Source organism: Pseudorca crassidens, chromosome 8 (genome assembly GCF_039906515.1).
Source record: "Pseudorca crassidens isolate mPseCra1 chromosome 8, mPseCra1.hap1, whole genome shotgun sequence".
NCBI classification, from domain to species: Eukaryota; Metazoa; Chordata; class Mammalia; order Artiodactyla; family Delphinidae; genus Pseudorca; species Pseudorca crassidens.
The window spans coordinates 101708010-101729667 of NC_090303.1; the positions used below are offsets into that span (position 1 = coordinate 101708010).

At 54.9% G+C, this 21658-nt stretch overlaps 2 protein-coding genes across 8 annotated transcripts in view; one reads left to right on the forward strand and one right to left on the reverse strand.

Annotated features, from left to right (window-relative positions):
* Positions 1-19662, reverse strand: part of PRKAG2 (protein kinase AMP-activated non-catalytic subunit gamma 2) — a 276835-nt gene extending 257173 nt beyond the window's left edge. Inside the window, exon 1 of one of the 6 annotated variants that reach the window (XM_067747491.1) lies at positions 18867-19631. In XM_067747491.1, coding sequence (XP_067603592.1) covers positions 18867-18980 — 114 coding nt within the window. In that variant the 5' untranslated portion in view covers positions 18981-19631. Of the gene's footprint in view, positions 1-18866 lie in introns of all 6 variants that reach the window. The other 5 variants (XM_067747492.1, XM_067747499.1, XM_067747493.1 and 2 more) reach the window with 5 other exon arrangements.
* Positions 19663-19759: 97 nt separating this feature from the next.
* The window catches only part of GALNTL5 (polypeptide N-acetylgalactosaminyltransferase like 5), a 125655-nt gene continuing 123756 nt past the window's right edge, over positions 19760-21658 (forward strand). Inside the window, exon 1 of one of the 2 annotated variants that reach the window (XM_067747504.1) lies at positions 19760-20449. The gene's annotated coding sequence lies outside the window, so the exon portion shown is untranslated. Of the gene's footprint in view, positions 21005-21658 lie in introns of both variants that reach the window. The other variant, XM_067747505.1, reaches the window with a different exon arrangement.

Sequence of the window (21658 nt, forward strand, 5' to 3'; positions counted from 1 at the left end):
GAACCCATCTCAGCTTCGAGCTGGGACTAGACTCACCTCTCTTGGCTCCCAGGGCCCAGAGCACATTCTCCTGCCCTCGGTGCACAAGGACCGTCTGTCCTCCTGTCCCACCTCCTGTGATTGCCAAACCACTGCCTCGAGGGAGAGCCAAGAGCACAGAATCCCACGGAGCCAGGGGACGTGCAGGGCACACTGCAAGAAAGGACAGGGTCCCAGCAGGACACGGTCTCTCCGCCCGGCTCGTGATGGCCGTGGGACTCTGCTCCTCCCAGACTGAGGCTGTGCACTGGGGTTCCAGACACCCCCCGTCCACACGCTACTGCTCACACACCCTACGCTCTACGCTCACAATCCACATCCTACGGTCCACACGCACACTGTCCAGACCCCACTGTCCACACCCCACCACACACAGCGCCACTGTCTACACCCCACCGTCCGCACCCTACCGCACACATACCCACGGTCCACAAACCCCACTTTGGGCGGTGGGACGTACTCGCCAAGGAAACAGCCGGAGGATCAGGTGCGTGTGGGACGTGCCATCAGGGAAGAGGGGTGGGAGCAGAAGGGGGGAAGAAGAAGCGGAAGAAATAAAAAGGACTGTGAACGGGCCCAGCTCCCACGCCCCCCCCCCAAATATGGACCAAGGAGATTTGCTTGTTTGCGTAAATAGAATTTATCGGGTCCCAGTGATACTTATTTACACCTGTCTTCATTACCCAAAGGATGCTGCAATGCAGTAAGATGAAAGATATTATTATGAGAAGGAAAACCAGTAGCTACAGAAAACCCAAGCAGGGTGGGCCTGGCGTGAGCTCTACCCAAAGCTCAGCCCTCCCACCCTGCAGGCCCCGCTACACGGTTTGCTCTCTCAGGGCTTCTCCAGCATTACAGCCAACAAGTAAAGAGGAGACATTTTATAATTCATTCAGGTTTGCTACATGCCAGGTGCTCTGATGTCAGTTAATTCTCTCACCAGCCTCAGGTGGATATTCTCATTGCTATTCTACAAATGAAGCAACTTAGGTTCGGGGATGCCAAGGACACGGTGGGAAACCCAGGTCCCAAAGCCCAGCTCGTCGGAACAATCTTTACAAGGCCGGGTCCTCGGAGCACACACGGGGCACAGGAACGTCCGTCTGCCAGCGAGCGGCGGGGCCTCCTAGAGCCGCCAGCTGCTTACTAGGCATTTCTGCCTTCCAGACCCCGACCCCATTAGGACTCGGAGGGGGAGTGAGAAGAAATCTTGCAGGGGAAAGAGCATAAATTTGGGAGACAACCACGCTTGCTTCAAACGCTGGCCTTGCTCTCACCAACTGCATCCTTTGGGCAAATTGCTCAGTGTATCTGAGCCTCAGGTTCCCCAACTGTAAAAATGGGGGCAATAACATGAGCCAGGCGGAGTTGATGAAGAGTTAAATGATAGAACATGTGACGGAGGCTGCTGTGGTGCTGGGCATACCTAACGTACTGTCTGGTGAGCGTACATGTCACGATTCCACTCAAAGGTGACCTCACAGTCTGAGAAGAAGCAGACGAACCTCGAAGCACCAGGGGCAGTGTCCCCACAGGGACTCGGCTGGTGCCTCTTGGCCGGGGCAGTGACCACAGGCAAGGGAACTGGGTCAGAGAGCAGGTTTTTCAAGCCTGGTGAAATCTAGTTCTGAAGAAACAAAACAAAGGATGAGAAGAAATAGAGGGCAGGGAAACAGGAGGAAACAAGAAGCAAAAAAAGAGATGCAAGGGAGGAGACCAAAAAAAAGGAAAACAGACGACGAGAAGCTGTTTGTTTGCAGCCAAGCGTCTTGGGCATCAGTCTACTTCCTTCAGTTTTCCATGAAAGGTGGTCTCTTAGGGATCCAAAGACACTAACCAGCAGAATTTTTGGAAAGCAACATGAGGAAAAAACCCTAAGACCCACCAAGTTTCCATTAGCCAAGGTCTGATCATTGCTGTGAAAGAACGTCTGCTGCAGATGAAGGGTGGTTGAAAGCAGAGGCTGTGCAGGTGGCTAAGTGGGGGCCTGGCCAGAGCCAGGAGGACCAGGGAAGCACGGTGTCACATGCAAATCAACGTGAGGACTCAGAGGAGGGAGAAGCCACTTCCTTTGGCTGGTGACGTTCAGGACCCGTCTTTGCTTGCTGCTGGCTCCCTGCAGACCAGCGAGGTTCACAGAGCTGCGGGTCCGCCCGTCATGGGGCCGCTGTGCCCAAGGTGGAGCTGCAGATGCAAGACCGCAGACTTATGGTCTGCGATCAGCCTGGAACAACAGCTGGAGGGAAATATCCCGCGCCTTCCGTGCGTGTCCTCAGGGGCCACTTTGCCTGCCCGCACCATCTGGCTGCGGGGCACGGTGGTTCTGCACAGGCACTCAGGTGCCAGGTGGCTCGGGCTTGGGAGCCTGGCCTCTGCTGCAAAGGTTTTCCCACCTGGAGAATGGGCATCACCTCACAGGTGGGGCTCAGGTAAGCCACCGCACACACGTGCTTGGGCGTGCCGGCTCGGTGAATATCAGCTCTTTTTATTAGTCACCGTTCCTCTTTCTTCCCCTTCAAGGCTGACCTTGAGAATCGCAAAGACCAGGTGCCACCTCGGTGGAGCAGTGGAGGTGGACACGACTACCTCTTCCAGCACAACTCGGACCTATGTTTCTCATCGCTGGGCAGGAAGGGATGGAGGAGACAAAGGGTAGCAGGTGACCCCGTTCCATGGAGGGTCCTCTTCAGGGATGAGCGCTTGCTCCCGGCTGCCGGCGGTGCTACAGAAAGACGGCGCCCGCTGCCCCCCTTTCAAGGTTTGCCTCGGCCAAAGGCTGCCACCCCGCCCAAGGCCGGGCCGCACTCGTGAGATGCGTGACTGACCAACCCAGCACAACCTGGGAGTGTGGACCGGGGCCCTGGCTGGGAGGGCACCGCCACTCAGCCCCTCCCCACCCCCCGCTTCCTCCCCTCCTCCCAGGAGTCGACCCCAAAGCTCCCTTGCGTGTGACCACCACCTCCAGTACACGTCACCATCCCCACCCAAGTCTGCTCTTCCAGCAGCCCAGCACAGGACACCTGGTGAGAAGGCGGCTGAAGGTGACACCTCTTGTAGCTTCAGGAAGTAAGGAGATTATCTGACATTTGCGTGTATGTGTGTCTGGGAGCCTCCGGCCGTTTCAGAGTCCAAGTATTTTAACGATACCTTCTCGGGATTGGACTAGGTGGTCCTTGGTGGACATTTAAATACCCACGTCCCTCCCAACTTGGAGATTCTAAAGAACCCCTTCCCCTCCCCTTCTCCCCTCTCCTTCCCTGGGAGTGTGGAATGGAGGGGAGATTTAGGGGCACAGAAGTCCTGCCTCCTCGGTGGTCCTGGACCATGACAACGCCCGACGCCATTGCTGCTGCGAGACAAGGTGATGTCGTAACTCACTTTGGCCATTCCTGTGACTCGAGAGTTTTCTAAAGATGAGAAGCTTTGGTCTGACCTGCAAAACCGAAGTCACCTCAGTAGAAGCCACCTCGGTAGTGTTTAGGGAGTGCCTGCTGAGTGGGACACGCTGGCTGCTTTAAGGAAAGGTAACGGAACAGAAATTCCACCTGAGGAGTCCAGGGAGTAGAAGAGGAGCCCCACTTAATGCAAGACCAGGGCACAAACGACAGGTCCAGCCCGTCCCGGCCCCCGCCAGCCCAGGGGAGTTTTCAGCTGCTCTCAGACCACAGAAAGCTCGGAGAACCAGCATCCTCTGAGGAGGGGCTGGACGCCGGCCAGCGTCTCTCACGTCGGTCACAGGACAGGATTCAGGAGAAGCAGGCCCCTGAGGCTTCCAGCAGGGCGAGGACACCGGGTGAGGGGCAGTGTTGCTGCACCACCGGGGATGTTGATCCCACTGGTACCAGTGAACACTCACTTGGGACCCAGCAACAAAGCTGGTCCTGAGCTGCACTGGTGGGGGGATGGAGGACGCAAGACGCTGCCCCCAGCGAGACCAAGACGGACACCATCCCGGGCTCCCAGCCTCTCAGCGGGAAGAGCTGTGTGCGGAGGAGGTGTGAGCTTGCTCGCTCCCCTTGGAAACCTATAGTTCTCTAAACAAAAGAAAACAAGGCAGCAGTAGTCAATCTTGATCTTGACCTTGAAGGCGGAGCCAGGCCCTTCTCCAGGATTTTCACCCACGCACCAAGGGAAGCTGCTGGCAGGGCTGGCAGGGCGAGGTCTGCTGGACGGGGGAGCAGGTTGCCCCGGGCACCCAAGCTTCGTGTCCAGAAGGGCCGCCGGCCCAGGGCTGTCCTGGCTCCGTCAGAAGCTGAGGGCTTGTGACACTCTGTGCGTCTCTCCTGCGCCTGCTCAGCTGCTAACCCGCGGAGTGGACTCACCTCCCCTAACCTGCGTCCCCACTTGTTCGGCGACCACGCTGGGCAGGCTGGCTGCGTGGGCCTGTGAGACCTGCCAGCCTCCTGCAGAAGGCAGATTCCTTCTCCGGGTCGTGGGAGAAAGATGCCATCTGGGGAAGGAATCCTCCTGTTTCCTTGGGGTCTGTATGAAATCCTCTAGGCCTTTCAAACCAACGCCATCTGACCCTCTTCTGTTCCAGGTAAGGGCGGTGGCCTAACGTAGTGCACCAGGGGGTGCGGCCCCCTCCCTCACCAGTCCAGGGCGCAGCGTGTTGAACGACGCGCCCACTTAGACAGCAGTCATCTCGTGGTAGCAGACGGGGCTCTGAGCTTTGCCCGAGTCAATGAAGCTGGGGCACGTGGGACTGGGATTACGTCCCTCTGCCATGCAGTCCAAGACTCTTTCTATGGTGGCCCCCAGCCCTGCCTGCCGGGACCGATGGCTGGGAGGGGCAGGCAGTGGGTGGGCACCTGCAGTGTCGGCAGGCATCACAAAATCATGGGATGCTAGACCCGGGAGGGCCCTTCCAACCCCTAATGAGGCTCCATCTCCCCCATCAAAGGCTCTCATCCCTCCCTAAATAAGAACTATTAATTAGCAGCCTGAGAGGCGCCCCCAGGCCAGAGAGGCAGGCAGGGGGTACAAGCCAGCACTGTCAGCAGCTTTGGGCGGGTGGGGGGGTGGTGCCTGCGGAGCTGGGAGGGCAAAAACACAGGCCGGAAAGTGTTTCCCCTTCGTTCTTTGGGACAGAGATCACTGGCCCTTGCAGAAACGCACTTTATTCCTCCACTTCCACTCCCTGCCTGCGCACCCTCCTCCGTCCCATCCCCCTTCCCTGGCTCTGTCGCTGGCTCTCCCCCCTTCCGCCCTAGCTGCAGCGTTCCAGTCCATCCCTGCGCTGTAGGGGGTGAGAAACAGAAGCACAGACTCTACCCAAGAGTGGCCCACGGCGCCCAAGGCCTTGACTGTGGAAGGTGGCGTAGGTCCCACCTCATACTGGAACGAGCTGAGGACACAGAGGCACAAAGGGAGCCCAGACCAGACCCCAGCCCCACAAAAGCCCCAACACTCACTCTCTGGAGTTGAGGTGCAAAATCCCCAGGAGAGCCTAAGTGGCAGCTGCCCAAGGGGGTGAGGACAGACACGCATTAACCCCAGAAGGCTACCTGCTCAGCACCATCTCCTGCGCTGTCACATTCCAACGCAGGGGAGCACACGACCCCCCCAGAGCCAGCGACTTCCCTGGGGCCCTGCAGGCCCGAGGCACATGGCGGGGGAGGTGGGAGAGATTGCGGGAGTCCCCAGGGGTGTTCCGCTCCCAGGTGGAGCTTGCCGGTTTCCATGTGCACACCCACCACTCAACTCTCAGCAGCGCCCCCTCCCAAGACTTGGCCTTCAAGTTCCTGGCAAAGGCCACTTCCAACCACAGTCGGTTAAAGGCTCTACCTCTCAAGCCCTGGGGCTCACACTGGCTTTCACTCTGGGGTCAAGGCTTTAGCCCTCTGGACTGTTTCACTGTGAGTAAGGACACCTGCGGAACAAATCTGTAAACGTATTCAGCCAAAGCGCCACAAGGGATAAAGAGGAATTTACACTGAATTTACAATTAAAGAATCACTTGCACTGAAAGGAATGAAATTCTGCTACTGTGGGACCATCCCAGAAACCCTGGAGTGGTATGGGAGCCACAGCTATATTCTCAGGACGGGCTTCCCCACGGGCCCCTTTGTAGTGGAGAGGAAACCAGCACTCCTAGGGTACCACCCTCTTGCTTTCACCCAGGGATCTCATCTCATTCTCCCCCAAGCCCAGTGGGCAAAGTGGGGACTCTGGTCCACATCTTACAGGTGAGGAAACTGAGGCTCGGGAAGCACCAGTAAACTGCCCAAGTGGACACAGAAGCAATGACGGCATGAGAATTGCAAACTTGAAGTCTGACACCCAAACTCACCGCCCTCCACCACCACCCCCTTTTACAGAGCAGGTGAAAACCCTCATGTTCTCCCTGCTCCCACAAACGATTCTGTTCTCCAGAACCTAGCACAAATGACAGCTAGGTCCAGACTGTCGCCGCAGTGGGTGGATGCTCCCACCTCCTATGGTTCGAAGGTCGTGAGGCCGAGGGGCTGGTGCCTGGCCTTGGACCCACCCGCCACCCGCTCCCTCCCTGCCTGCTTGGCATCTTTCAGTCCAGGCGCTAGTCCCGTTTCTATTCAAAGGATTCCTGTGTCATCTAGAATACCTCCTGCCAGATTTATGATGTTCTAACTAGTCAGTTAGCCTGAGCAAAAAGCCCAAATAACTTTCCCAGGTAGGAGATGGAGGGGAAAAAACAACTAACACAGTAGCGTTCCTGAAAATGACCCTTTCATCGAACCAACAAAACATGGTTTATCTGAAACTTTTCTCTTTCCGTCTTTGACTCCTGTAAGATTTGTAAACAGCTGATTCACCCAGCTTTTTTGGAATTAGTTCGTAGAGTTAACTAAGCACCTGGATTCTCAAAGATTGTTTTCCTTCCCCGCGGTGTTGTTTGTCTTCTGCACTTTCTCTCCATCATTATTGGCATCAACGTGAGGGCTGCTCACATGGGAGATGGTTTCCCTGGGGTTGGGACAGGAAGATATAGAGGCACACCATCCTCAAAGGAGCACATGTTCTAACTAAGGAGACAAGGGTCCGGCCCCCACTCACCCCATCTGGCACAACTCTGAAGGGCCACCCCAGTTCCAGGGGGTCAGCTGAGGCCAGTTGTGACCCCTCCACCATCCAGCTTCTCCTTCTGCCCCGCTGGCTTTCTTTCCTTCCCCCACCACTGAAGGACCAAAGCTAGAGGCACAGAATCATTGGCTAAGAATAATTTTTAGGTGAAGGTAACAAAGATCGTTTCAGAGGCAAATCATCATTAAATGAGGAATATAACCAAATATGTCCATTCGACTTTAAGTCATATTTTATTATGGTCATAAACGCAGTGCCCGCACGCCAAGCCTATGGAGCTGTGCTCTGAACCTTCCCTGAAAACTGTCGTCACCACGTCTAGAGAAGGCGGGTGTGGATGGAGTGCGGAAGCCAGTGCAAGCCTGGAGCCTGGGTCCGCGCTGAAAGGACTCCACGATGGCTCACCGCTGCCCACAGCTTTGATTTCGAGCCAGTGCAAAACGGAGCTGCTTTGAAATCATTTTCTGATCTAAGCCGAGGTGCAGAGCTCTGCAGAGCACCACGCGGGCCAGGCAGACTGGGCTCCCCAGAAGCCCTCCTCACCTGCGCCACGAATGCCCGCCTACCAGAAAGGGTCTCCTGTCTTCCCAACATTCCCCCGAGGAGAAAACCCGAGTTTTCCTGCCTGCTTTGCCACTGGCCAGTCACGTGACTCTGGAGGCGGCCTCATCTCTGCTCCCGGAGGCTACCACGCAGGCTCCAGGCCACTTCTGCACCTGGCGGGAAGACTCCCGGCCAGGTTCCTCCCTAAACCCAGTTTGGTACTGTGGCCCAGCATTTCCCTGTGTCTTGGAGCCGAGAATATTCTATTACCTGTGTCCTCAGGTCATTTCAGAAATCTCAGAATACACTTAACGAGCAAAGAAGAGTGGTGAAAAGTTACCTCTCCGTTCCCCTGGCACTGGCCTCTCCCCAAGGGCACAGCGGCTCCCCTGATGCGCATCCACCCTCAGTGATGAAAGGGTGGGGGGCCTACCACATGCCAGCCTCGGGAGGACCTGGGCTCCCCCCCTCGCTCACAGCCCCTCGACGCCCACCCGACCTTGGGACGAAGCAGTGTCCGTACAATCATGGTGCCTGAGCCGGTGGAGACCTTAGACTGCAATCCTCTCGCTTACAGATATGACATAGAAAATTACTATCTAGCAACTACGTGATTAATGATAATATGTTATTAAACATAATATTAATTATACGTCAACCTGTTTAAGGTCTTAATATAGTAAGTATCTACTAGAAAGTAATATTTAACGATTATAATTAATGTTATAATTGTAATACATAATGTAATATATAACATGTAATATATTACATATAATTATATATATCTGTGTGTATTATGTTATATATAATTATATATTATATATAATTATATATAACAATATCACATAATTATAATATAATTATATAGTAACAAGATTAATACACTGATTATTATATTAATATTATTAATTATTATACAGTATATGTATTTGAGGAAGATAAATGGGTTTTTTTTAAGATTTTTTTTTTGACGTGGACCATTTTTAGAGTCTTTGTTGAATTTGTTACAATATTGCTTCTGTTTCATGCTCTGGTTTTTTGGCCGCGAGGCATGTGAGATCTTAGCACCCTGACCACGGATCGAACCTGCACCCCCTGCATTGGAAGGTGAAGTCTTAACCACTGGACCGCCAGGGAAGTCCCAAATGTTTGCTGTTTTAAGTCACTGTTTTGGGGGTGTTTGGTAGCAAAAATGAACCGATGTGGTGACTTGTGCCACGGCTCCCCTGGAGACTCTGAGCCTTGTGAAGGTGGGGGCCGTGCCCCTCCCGGTGGCAGTTTTACTCTCAGCCTTGCCTGGCGCTTGGCACACAAAGAAAGGGCTTTTGGCGAATGTCTGGTAACTCAGTAAGAAGAAGCCCCGCAGTCGTGGGACAGAGGACTCAGCGCAAGATTTCTTGATTCCTGGTTTGGTGTTCACTCTAATGCTCAGTTATTTAAAAAACAAAAACTGAGAAAGAGCTAGAGAATAAGACCTATGACTATAAAAGGCAGATTATTTATCTTTGAGATGAGGGCAAATAACAGCCTGCAATGTCCTTCATGCAAAAGGAAGCAAATAGAGACCTGGTTAAGCCCAAGGGCAAACCCCTGGAAGGCAGCTTGCCAGCCCAGGTATTTCGTTCTCCTGCGTGCCCATCACCGGGGTGGTGTCTGTCCTGCCCAGCAGTCTTGCCTCCCACCCCAGGCTGCCTGGACCATTCACGGGCATCCAAACCCTGGGGCTGGGGCAGGGCAGAGCAGGGACATCGAAAACCCAACTAAACACCAGAACTTTCTTTGCACGTTGGAATACAATAGTTGTGAGCTGTGGACGGCCTGAAGTTCTTTCTCTGTGATAAGGATAATAACACCGATAGTGACAATAATAGTATCTCACAGGGTCGTTTTGGAGATAAACGGAGACAGCTTACCTAAGCACACGCCTGGCACCTGGAGCAAGTGCTCCATCAGTATTAGCTAAATCTGATGACAACATGGCGTCCCAGAGAGTATCTGATCATCAGTAGTACGGATCGGTCATAGCCACCATGAACAAAACTACCCGTCGAGCAGCGTCTGAACTGCTAGGGTGCTCATTACACAATATCCTGTGGACAAGAATGCGGCCGGGGAACCGCATCGGAATAATCACAGTCCGCAGCTGTGCTGTGCAGGCAGGGAGCCTGTCGTATGAGGTCCCTGGGGCCCCTGTAACACAGTACCACAAACAAGCCGTGTGTACTTAAAACTGCAGAAATTCTCTCACAGTTCTGGAGGCCAGAGCCTGAAATCAAGGTGCTGGCAGGGCCACACTCCCTTGGAAACCTCCAGGGGAGGGTCCTCCCTTGCTTCTTCCAGTCTCTAGTAGCCCCAGGGTTCCCTGGCTTATGACAACATCACTCCAGTCTCTCCTCTGTCTTCACGTGATCTTCCTTCTGTGTCTCTGTATCCAAATTTCCCACTTTTTATAAGGACGTCAGTCATACTGGTTTAGGGACCCAGCCTAACCTCATGGTAACCTGATGACATCTGCAAAGACCCTGTTTCCAAATAAGGTCACGTTCACAGGTACCAAAGGTTAGGACTTCACCATAGCTTTGGGGGACACAGTTCAGCCCATGACCCTATTCACCTTTGTATCCTCAACACCTAGCACAGGACCTGGGAAACAGACATAAATGAGCTGACAGGTTTCCCAGTCCCAGCTCTAAAGGTGGCCAACTGTAAACACGGTCCCAGCAACCTAGCTCTCCACTTCTTTACAAACTGAGTAGTTGGGGCCCCACTTCCTAAAATTCCGGCCCTGTCGTGTCCTTACTCCTGCAACCCCAGCACCAGCGGAGGTCACCCCAGTGCCACCTGCGCCTGGCTCTGCACCGAGTCCCCGCCGGGCCCCCGCAGGAGGCTGGCAGGGCTGCACGGCTCCCACAGCTAGGACCCGGCCTCAGCCGCATGGAAAAAAGGCTGGACTCCTGGGGTGACCAAGAGCAAATTGGTCTTTGTTGTACATTCATCAGCAACTTTGCTGCCAGGTCAGAGTATATCAAAACACAGAGGCCCTGGCATGAGCCCCAGAGCCTGGATGATATCTGATTGGTCTGTGACAAGCCATGAGTTGGCAGAGAAGGGCTTCCTGTCAACAGGAAGGAAAGGATGGGGATCAAATTATTTTCAACGTAGGTAGAAGAACAAAGAGATGAGATTTGGGTTAACCATTCCGATGCAGGGCTAAACCAGTCACACGTGAGAAACCTTCCTCCGCTGGAGGGGAAGCCCGGCTGATTAACCCTCAACCATTTCCTCTGGTTCAGCTGCACACACCCTGCAGTGGGGTCTCTCTAAGAATTCCCTGTGGTTAACCCTTGGGGGTATAGCTTCACTCCCATGTGGCTCTGCCCATCTGACAGCAAGGTCACGGTCAATTGACCAAGCAAATTAAGGACTGTTTCAACTCGGCTGCGCAGCACTTCACCGGCCTTTGTCCCAAATTTTAAAGACACTGACCACATTCTGACATTCGGTTCGCTGTCCTGGGATATCAAGACAGGCTGGTTACTGTCTGGAAAGAACTGGGAGTCACAGGCATTCACATGTACTCATAATCACTGTTCTGGGCCAGAGCGGGGTGGGTGGAGGAGACTGGGGGAGAAGAGGGCTGGATTCTAACCCAGCTCTTCCAAGGGTCTGTGGCCTGTTCGGTGACCTGAGCAGCCCCATAAAAGTGAAATAGTGCCCAGAAATAGACAGCGCTGGCAGTGAGCTGAATATACCAAGACAGGAAAAGTAGAAGAAATTAGACAAGAAACAGCATCATGTAAGAGCACATTTATTTGTCTGGATGGTTTCAGAGGACACAACTGATGTCGAAGTTAAGTGAAGGAAGTGTGAGCAGGTGAAAAGCCCTTGGCAAGTAAGAAGTGCTTCCAAGTCCTTTCCTGAGTCATACTTTGGTCTAAAGGGAAACCCCTGAGTGCAGATCAGCAACAGAATAGTTTTGCTGGGTTTTATTTCGGAAGGGCAGTTCAAAGAAAACAGGCAGGGAAAGATACTTGTGAAGCACTGAGAACCAGAGTTTATGATGTGTGGAAAGATATAACATTGAACACACACTGTCCTGGGCTGCTGCTTCTGCTTCTGGAACCTCAGCTAGCGACGTCCTTTTGGTGCAATAATGATCCCGAATGTAAATGGTCGCATTTATCATTAGGCCACTATGCAGTGTTCAGAGCCTGGTTTACACAAGGATCTTGGACCCTCCACAGACAGGTCCTGGGGGAGAGTGGGCACAGGGCAGCAGAGGCTAGACTTGAATAAAGTGTCACCCAACCATGAAACGGGGAACGTACTTGTTCTCAGCTGGGCCATCTGTAAAGTGGGGACAAGAGGATGAGACGGAATCCAGCCTGCATGTACGCCCAAAGTCACTGGACGTGATTCTGCAAATCCACGAGTTTTGAATGTGCTCTGCTTAGATCACTACGTGAGCTGGTCCACGTTGGTCTGTGCATGGTCTGCAGGTAGAGTCTTCAAGGAAGGGGACCCCTAAATCTGTTCTCTGCCTGCCCAGCACTGGACTGTGTTTAACTGGCATTCAGCCAGTATGCAATGTCCACGCTGCAGGAAGCCCACGCACTGTCAGCCATGCTCTGCGAGCTGCAGAGAGGCACCCAGGCCTCCTTTGTGAACCCCGGAGCCACAGGAGAGTTCCAGGGGCTCTATCACTGAGTACCTTGACTCCTGAAGGTCCCAGTATCATACTCTGGGCCCTTTTGCAGATTTCTCCTGTAGATATTCAAATGCCACATCAACTTAGACACCTTTTACTAAGTTATAGGTTCCTATTTTCGAGTTAACATTTATTGAGGGTTAATATTATTAGAAAGAGCTATAGGAAAAACACTTCCGCACCTTCACAAAACTCTTGAAGATACGTACATATATAAAATCTTTGTTTTTTCGTAGAAGGATTCACACAATCACTTCTTTTAAGAATTTAGCACAAGAGGGCTTTCCTGGTGGCGCAGTGGTTGGGAATCCGCCTGCCAGTGCAGGGGAGATGGGTTCGAGCCCTGGTCTGGGAAGACGCTATATGCTGTGCAGCAACTAAGAACCTGTGCTCAGGGCACCCAAGATGCACCAAACCACGGAAGGGCTAAGTCCAGAAACACTGCAGTGAGGCCTAACAGGCTGCTTCATATTGGGTTACTCAGGCTGGGGGCCTATCTGGACATTCATCTTTATTTGGGAGCCAGAAATATTCCACCTTTGTTTAACAGCAGCCAAGGATCTCTCTTCTCAATGACAGCTGAAAAAGTGCAGATGAGAGACAGATGGATAGATGGACAGACACACGGATACTTAGATGGGTGGATGGACAGATTGATGGAGTAACTCACCGGGGCAGAAGAACGGATCAGTGTTACGCTGAGGCAGTTGGAAATCAATTGTTTTTTAAACCCCTGTAGGCACAGGAGTCACCTGGAGAACTTACCAGAAACAAAGAACCACAGATCCCACTCCCCAGAGACTCTGATTCAGCAGCTCTGGGCCGAGACCTAGGATTTTACATTTTAAACAAACACCGGGTGGTTCTGCTTAAGCTGGTCCACGAACTGCACTTTAAAAAACACTGCCCTGTGCCATGCGGCTGCTTCCCACTAGCTATCTACCGTACTGTGACCGCCTGGAGGGGTGGGATAGGGAGGGTGGGAGGGAGGGAGACGCAAGAGGGAAGAGATATGGGAACATATGTATATGTACAACTGATTCACTGTTATAAATCAGAAACTAACACACCATTGTAAAGCAATTATACTCCAATAAAGATGTAAAAAAAAAAAAAAAGCCATACACAAAAGGAAAAAAAAAAAAAAACACTACCCTAACCCAACAAATCTTGCTCAAGGGGTACAAACTGACCAAGGTCAAGGCCAAGGTCAAAACTGACACCCCCACTGTGCCGCCCAGCATCCCCTTTCTCTTCACCGAGGCTTCACTCCAGGGTGTTTCGATGGTGTATTGGGCAGTGAGCACTGCTGTCACTGGGTCCTCCAGTCCCTGGGGGCAGAAAGGCAGCTCTCATCCCCACCCACATCCGGGCGATGGCCCCTCCCACCATGCACTGCCCTAGCAGAGCAGATCTGATTGGATGGAGGCTACTGGTCACCGGCCCATCGCCAAGGTGAAGGGCGCTGGGCCTCCAGCAGCGTGAGGCCTCCCTCCGGAGACACCACAAGCAAAGGCATCCCTAGTGGCAGGACCAAGCCAAGCTGTGTCTCCACAACCTTCTGGGACCGGCCAGCTGCCCCTAGCTCTATTTTTAGGTTGTCTCCAGGGACGGTGAAGGATTTCTGGAGCACCTCTCCCAAGAGGCCTGGGGACTTGTGCGTTCTGCCAGCAGTAAATATTGGGCCACGACCTCGGATCGAGTCTGACCCCCTCCAGCTGCCTCTGTCCCCACGGGCTCCTGTGCGGGTCCTTCTCTCCAAAGCCCTCCCTGCCCCCTTGGTCTCCTGCTCTGTCACTGGCTTGTGAAGAGTTCCAGAGACCAACAATACAGTCAACGACCCAGCCAACAGTCATCAACTAAAATATGTCTAAGATACATGAATTTCAGCATTAATAGCGAAAATAAGTTTTCTCGGACAAAAAGGAGGAAAGAACATGCTTACTCCCAGCAATGGCTTCTCTGGCAAAGTGCTAGCAGATCGCCACACACAGCTAGACTTCTAATGAGGTGTTTTCTAAAAGCATTCCCACCACCTTGATTATTATTCCCACTTTACCGTACAGATGAAGGCTGAGGAAAGAGAACCCAGGCAAGGTGCCAACTCACCAGGACTCTGAACACTATGCCCATCTCACTACTTTTAAAGGCCCAGTGCAACCCCAAAGGAACCTGCACTCAGCCTTTCCTCTTCCTTTTCCTCCCCTCCCCTCCCCTCCCTCCTCTCCCCTCCCCTCCCTCCTCTCCCCTCCCCTCCCTCCTCTCCCCTCCCCTCCCTCCTCTCCCCTCCCCTCCCCTCCTCTCCTTCTCTTTCCCCTGACAAGATCCGAGATGGTTTCCCATAAAGGTGATCCAAGCTGAGATTAAAATCAAGCAAGGTTACACCCTCCATTAGGCCCAAGGGCCATTCTCCCTACGACAGAATTCAACGAATAAGTTACCTTAGTTAGTAACTCTGGGTCTCCACTACCCGCTGTCACCCAAGTCCCTAGTGTATCCCCTAAAACTGATTCCTCTTTTCTGGTGTCTCATGGCACAGCAGGCGCTATTGGTAGGAAGGCAGAGTGAAGATGGTTAAAGATAATCAGAGCCTAGGATGAAGGTTTGCAACGACTCCCCCCAACATCCTTGGTCATGGTTCTGTTCATGCACCAGATATGGGGGTGGAGACAGAGTCCAATCGTGTCCAAAAAGGACACAATCCAATTCAGTAAAAAGACAAGCTGCTTGGACATTGGAGGTCCCAGGAGGCCTCACCACTGTGAGTGGCACTGGACGCCACCGAATGAGCCCACCCACGGGACCGCCAGGCCAGTGTCCTCCAGGAGTCACTCTCTAGAATCCCGAATGTCCTGGCGCATGCTGTCACCAGGCTAGCGAGTTCTCACAAAGCATTGTTTTCGTCACCTTTAATTGCTTCTTAGTTTAAATCACCCCCCCCCCCCCGGCCCAAAACAGTGAGACAACAACTTAGATTCAGTCATTTATCCCAGGGAGCAGGGCAAGTGAGGCAGGGAAGTCAGAACAACCAGAAAGGGTGCATTATTGACGATCGGACCACCACTGTGGGCAACGGGGGCTGGGCCCTGCTGCAACCCTCTGAGACATCCTACAGAGCCCATGTCAGAACCATCAACCCCAGGGACAGGGAGGCTGGGGAACAGTCCCACCTGCACCCCTCCCTGCCTGAGGGTTGCCCCTTAGGGCATCATCCCAATCCCAGCATTTCCATCCCAGCCCGTACTCAGGCTGAACAAACTGCCCCTATTCAGGAGGGTTCCTTCAGGAGCAAGAAAGACACAGTGAGGAACTGTGGTGTGGAGCGGAGCTGTCCAGCAAGGCTGTGGAGAACGCTGGGTGGGCTACGGGCACACGGGACAGGGCACCAACAGCGTCTACTGCAGCTTCTCAGTGGCTTCAGGGGACATCCTCATCCCCGGGCCTACCTTCCAGGGAGGGCAGCCAGAGAAGATACAGGACGCCAGTTAAACTGGGATTTCAGATAACGATGGGTATTTTTTAGTATAAGTTTATCCCAAATGGTGCCTGGCACATTCATATACTAAGAAGTTGTTCATTGTTTAAAATTCTAATTTAACTGGGCATTTAGTTTAGTTTTGTTTTGTTTTCGGTTCGTGGGCCTCTCACTGTTGTGGCCTCTCCCGTTGCGGAGCACAGGCTCCGGACGCGCAGGCTTAGCGGCCGTGGCTCACGGGCCCAGCCGCTCCACGGCACGTGGGATCTTCCCAGACCGGGGCACGAACTCGTGTCCCCTGCATCGGCAGGAGGACTCTCAACCACTGCGCCACCAGGGAAGCCCGCATTTAGTATTTTTATTTGCTAAATCATGCGATCCAACCTCAAGGCTCTCCTTGATCTGACCTTGATGTATTTCTGATTACTCTGATTCTCGAACGCTTTCTTCCATGAAAAGGGGCTCTTCCCTGGAGTTGGAAGCAGTCCTCCAACTCGCCGACTCCATGGGGGTGCTCAAGCTGGTTCCCTGGCAGGGGTAACCCCTGCCATGTCTCTGTCCTGCCTACCACCTCCGGGTCTAATGCCTCTCTGAACATGTCCATGTACTGCCGCCTCTCCCTTCTCTCCCCTCTGAAAGCAGGTACTGCCTGCACTGGTCACCTTGTGCCCTTGGGTCATCTGCTAACATCTGTCTGAATGCTGTATTTTCCCAGCTAGAGTGTAACTCTCACCCAGCCCAGCACAAGGATCAACAGGTAATTACTAGTTGGTTAGTGAGGAGACCCCCTCGGTCCCCACCCCCCCCCAGCAAACGCAAGCCCTGTGAGAGTGGACACAGAGCCCGTCTCGTTCCCCCCTGGATCTCCCCATCAAGCAGCACAGCACACGTGTCGTGGAATAATTGAGTGAACAGAACCTTCTGTAAGGGCTGCATCACGCCAAGAACGTTGTCTAAATCAGCCAAAGACATCACCAGCAGCAGGAAGGCGGGTCGGAGTATTCTGACTATACCGTGGCTTTTCCGCTTTCACAGCCTGGCCGCGCGCTCCCTTTCCGGGTTCTGGATTCTGTCCTACACCACCTCTGGAGAGCACCCCACACATACTCCTCTTTGAGACCCTCACCAAACGTAAATACGATATGGCCTGGGCACTGGGCAATGTCATTTTCTTTTCTCTCTCTTTTAAATTAGGTGCTCCGATGTAGATGTAATAGCCATGCATTCATATAACACTTCGTATTAGTAAGAGCTTTCTCAGGGGTTATTTTATTTCAACATCCCTGAAAGGTACGCAAAGCAGAATTATTATCTGTTTGACAAATGGGAGAAGCTGAGGGGTTAAATGGCTCAGCCAAGCGACGACTGCCGAGGGAGGTCAGGAGTACCTGTGTCTAACTTTTTTTTTTTTTTTTTTTTTGCGGTACGCGGGCCTCTCACTGTTGTGGCCTCTCCCGTTGCGGAGCACAGGCTCCGGACGCGCAGGCTCAGCGGCCATGGCTCACGGGCGCAGCCGCTCCGCGGCATGTGGGATCCTCCCGGACCGGGGCACGAACCCGTGTCCCCTGCATCGGCAGGCGGACTCTCAACCACTGCGCCACCAGGGAAGCCCGTGTCTAACTTTTTATTTACAAACATGGCTTAAAATGTCTCACATTAGCAATGTAAACAGGAATATCTCATTTTCATATAGAATGTTTACTCAAAGGAATGCTTATTCCTGCATATTTGGGTCATCCCCCTGGTGGTCACACAGCAGGCAGGCGTCCAGTCACCTGCTCCCTGAGCTTTCCCCTGCCAGGGAGGGCTGGCCACCCTTCGCCACTTGGGGCTGCTCCCTAAAGTACCCATCAGGTGTCTGGGGCTCCCGGGGCTCCCTACCCTTCCTGGCCAATGTGTGCACACAGGCCTGGGAAGGAGGAACTGCGGTCAACGAACACAGGAGTGAAGTGCCTAAGGAGGTTCGCAGCAGAAAGTGCGTGACCAGCTGCCCTCCCCCAGGCCCCATGCTGCTGTCAGGAAGGATTAGCTTTAAGGAGGTGTCTTTAACAAGTGTCATCGGAGACAGCCCTGGAGGGTGGGACTCACCGCGCACCCCCAACCTGTGCCCAAGAGCCTCATCCGTGATCAAAATTGCATTTTCCATGGAGCCCTCGTGTGTGTGTGTGTGTGTGTGTGTGTGTGTATGTGTGTGTGTACATTTACTTGGTTGGTGAAGGTTGGGGGGTGTGACCCAGTTGGGGGTTTCCTTCCGGTGCAGGTAAGGGCTGCGCCGCACGTCCCCCCACGGGGAGGCTAGGGAAGGCTTTGGGGGCCACGGGCTACCTGGGCAGGCAAAGCGCAGGGTGGGCGCACGACCCCGCCCGCCGCTCCCTCCAGCTGGACAAAGTCAAGCAGCAGACCGATCGATGTCGCCAAAGTCCGGGCCGGCTGCCGGCGTGGCCAGGGCTGAAGTTCGCGAGGGCCCTGCACGCCTTAGGCAGTCCCGAGCCCCCAAGGGCCTGAAAGGTGCTCCCACGGTCAGGCAAAGGGGCCGGCTGCAGAGGAGTCTCCAGCCCCCGGCCCAGAGTCACCCGAGGGAAACTGGGGAGCAGGGAGTGTCCATTTGAGCCAACGCCCCCCTCCCCCGCTGTCCCCACCCACTGCCCCTCCCCTCAGTCTCGGGCTGCGGCGCGCGGCTCCACCTCTCCGGAGCGCAGTCCACACTGTCCTTTTTCAACAAAACAACGCTACGCACCGCCCCTCCGCCCCCGCCCCAGCGCCCGCACCCGGCGGGATCCCGTGCTGCGCACAGCCCGCCCCGCAGCTCACGCCCCCGCCGCAGACGGTCGCCGCGCCCCGTTCGCACGCGGGTGGGAAGAGAGATGGAGCCCGGGCACAGCGGCCCAGCTCGGCCCTGCGCCTCCACCCTTCCCCAAGCCGCCCGAAGTGACAGGAGGGGCACGCACGGCGCGCGCGGGGCGTCCCGCGTTAACCGCTTCCGCGCCGGGTCGGAGCGACGCGAGGGTGGGGGGCCGGGGACGGCGGGGTGGGACTCACCGGAATGTGCACTCGCAGCGAACGCCGCTTCTGGCTGCTGTTCTTCTTGCCGCTGCTCCCGCCGGGGCTGGAAACATCCTTCTTCTTCTTGGTGTCCATGGCCGCGCTTCCCATAACTTTAACCAGAAGTTAATTCCGGGTGACTCGTTCCTGGAATTCGGTCCTCTCCTTCCCAGTCCGGCCCCAGCCGTCGGCCGTGAGCCGCACGCGCTGTTTACTGTCCTTGCACCCTGAAGACAGCGCGTGGGGACTTCCGCGGGGAGGGAAGGTGGAGCTGGGGTGGCGGTCGGCGGGAGCGCCGAGTTCACGTGTCCTCTTCCTCCTACGGGCTCTTCGGATGCGAAATCAAAGCCAAAGGCTGTCCTGGTTCTGGTCTCTCGCCGGGCTACGCGTGGCAGAGGTCTCCCGCTGGGTGACAAAGTTTTCTTCCTTTTGCAAAGCGAAGCAACATTTTCCACCCTCTCGGCTCCTCCCACAGATTCCCAGAGGTAATCAGAAAGGCAGGTGCAATTAAACACGGCAATTTGGGAAGCAGCCCTCCTATGCCTATGCCTAAGTGGAAAATCTGGCGAGAGCCAGACAGTTTGTATGTTTATATGACCCTCCACCGGAGAATAAACCAGCCCGCAGCCTGGAACTAGGTCCGTCCTCCTTTCTGGGCGAGAGGGAGGGAGGGAGGAGGGGAAGAGGAGGTGCAAGCGCTAACACTCTTCGCAACGGGGCTGAAGCTCGACTGCGAGCACGAGTTCTGGCGGCCGCCCTGCCGGCCGGAGGGCGTGCGGGAGCCCCACGGGGAGCGGAGGGCAGCCGCCCGTTCCGTGCCGCCGCCTCGCCGCGGCCTGGGGGCCCGAGGGCCCGAGGGGTCAACGAAGGGCCGGGCCTGGCACCGACGCAGGCTCGCGGGGCGGTGGACGGCGGCGTGCCTCGAACAGGAAGTGCGCGGCGTGCGGCGCGCCCTCCCGCTCCGCCCGCCGACCCCCGCCGCCCCCTGCGGCCGCGGCGGCGCGGGACTCGCTCCGAGATGATTCCTGACTCATGCCGTCCCCCAGTGTCTGTTTATGCCTCACCCCCTGAAACACGCACACGCGCCCTGTGCCCCGCAGACCCGGCCGCGGCGGAAGCGCGGGTTTCTGTGGGATGCGCGCTGACCCGCACGTGCTTCTCGGAAAACCGCGGCGCGGGGCCCTCCCCCGCGGCGTGCGGACCTGAATGCGCAATGAGAGCGGGCAGAGTGCGGGTTTTCACCCCCACCCCGCCGTACCCCACCCCACCCGGCTTTGCTTAGGTTCACCAGGGGATCGGCGGTAAGTGTCGGGCGCGGAGTCAGCAACCCGGCGCCGCCGTGAACGCGGGGTTCCTAAGACTGCGGAAGAAAAGGTGGAGGAGAGGGCGGTAAACCCCGCGCGAGTCCCCCACGTGCTGCCACGGTCTCAGCCACCGCGTTGCCCGTCTGGCACCGCCCGTAGCCAAGGGCCGGTGGGGCGTTCTCCCGGGTGGCGGTGCGCCCCCCCACCCGCCGAGGTGGGCCCCAGGATGGCGCGACCCTCACCCGCCAGCCCCCTGCATGCCTGGCTGGGAGTAAGGTGAGTGCTCGGTCGGGAGTCGTCTCCGCTCCTGCTCTAGGTTCTGAGGATAGAGTGGCCCCCAAAGTCACTCGAACAACCTGAATGCTGACGTCAGCGCTGCTGCTCCCCAGAATCGGTGGGGCGGGGAGGCCACCCGAGAAAGAACGGGACACAGGTCGCTTTGGGAACGCCCTGGGGTCTGTGAGGAGGTGGCCTTCACTCCTGTCCAGGTGCGGAGATATGCACAGTTCTCTCCTGGGGAGAAGGGTGAGCCCGCTTTCAGGGCCGCCCCTTAGGCGGTGCCCCCCACCCAGCCAGGAGGAACCCTGGTTCAGCCATCTTCCCTGTTTCCCTCTCCCGTCCGAGTTCCTGCGGTCTGGGTGGTGCCGCGGTTTAGAGGGGTGGGTTTCTGGTGGGTTTGCCTTCCTCCTCCTCCCGGCTCTCCAGTCCAGAATGGAGCCAGACTGAAGACCCTCCTGGTCCCGGAGTAGTGCTTTCTGGACAGAAGGTCGCAGTGCTCTGGAGGGGACCGCACCTGGCTTCAAAAACCCAGTGGCCATCCCTGCCCCACAGGTGTGGCATTTCTTGCTTTGACCTTTTTCTAACTGGCTGCCTGCAGGAGGATTTCAGGAGACTCAGGGAGACTGACTGCATTATTTCACTAAATGCTACAAACACTGGTTAGAAGGAGAAAAGGGTGGACCTTCAGCCTATGTGACGTGGTATAAAGCCCACCCTTACTCATTCAAAATGACTCCCCAACCGTCATTTAAATTTCATCTCTTCAGTTTGATGTTTTAATCCCTATCACAATGATTACTTGCCAAGGCATCCAAATCACTCCATTTCCTGAGAACGGGTTTGAAAAGGAGAGATGGAGAACCAGGAGGGCAAGTCCGGGAGCCACTGGGAGGCCCCTCCTGGGACGGATTCAGAATGAGGAAGCCGCTGTTGTTTCGCACACTGAACGCTTTGCCTGAGGCCTGTCATGGTTGAAGGGCCTCGTCTAGCGATTGTTAGAATAGGTACTTTTGTCAGTTGATTTGAGTAAATATGCCTGATCATTCATTAATAAGATTCATTTGTTTTCTGAGTTTGTTTTGTTGGAGTGCAGACTTTACTGCCTGGGAATCTTAAATCAAAACATTTTACCATATTGCCTGCATTTCAAGAGCCCTCTCCTTTTTGGGGGTTCCACATGTTAATTTTTTTTTTTAATTTGTGTGT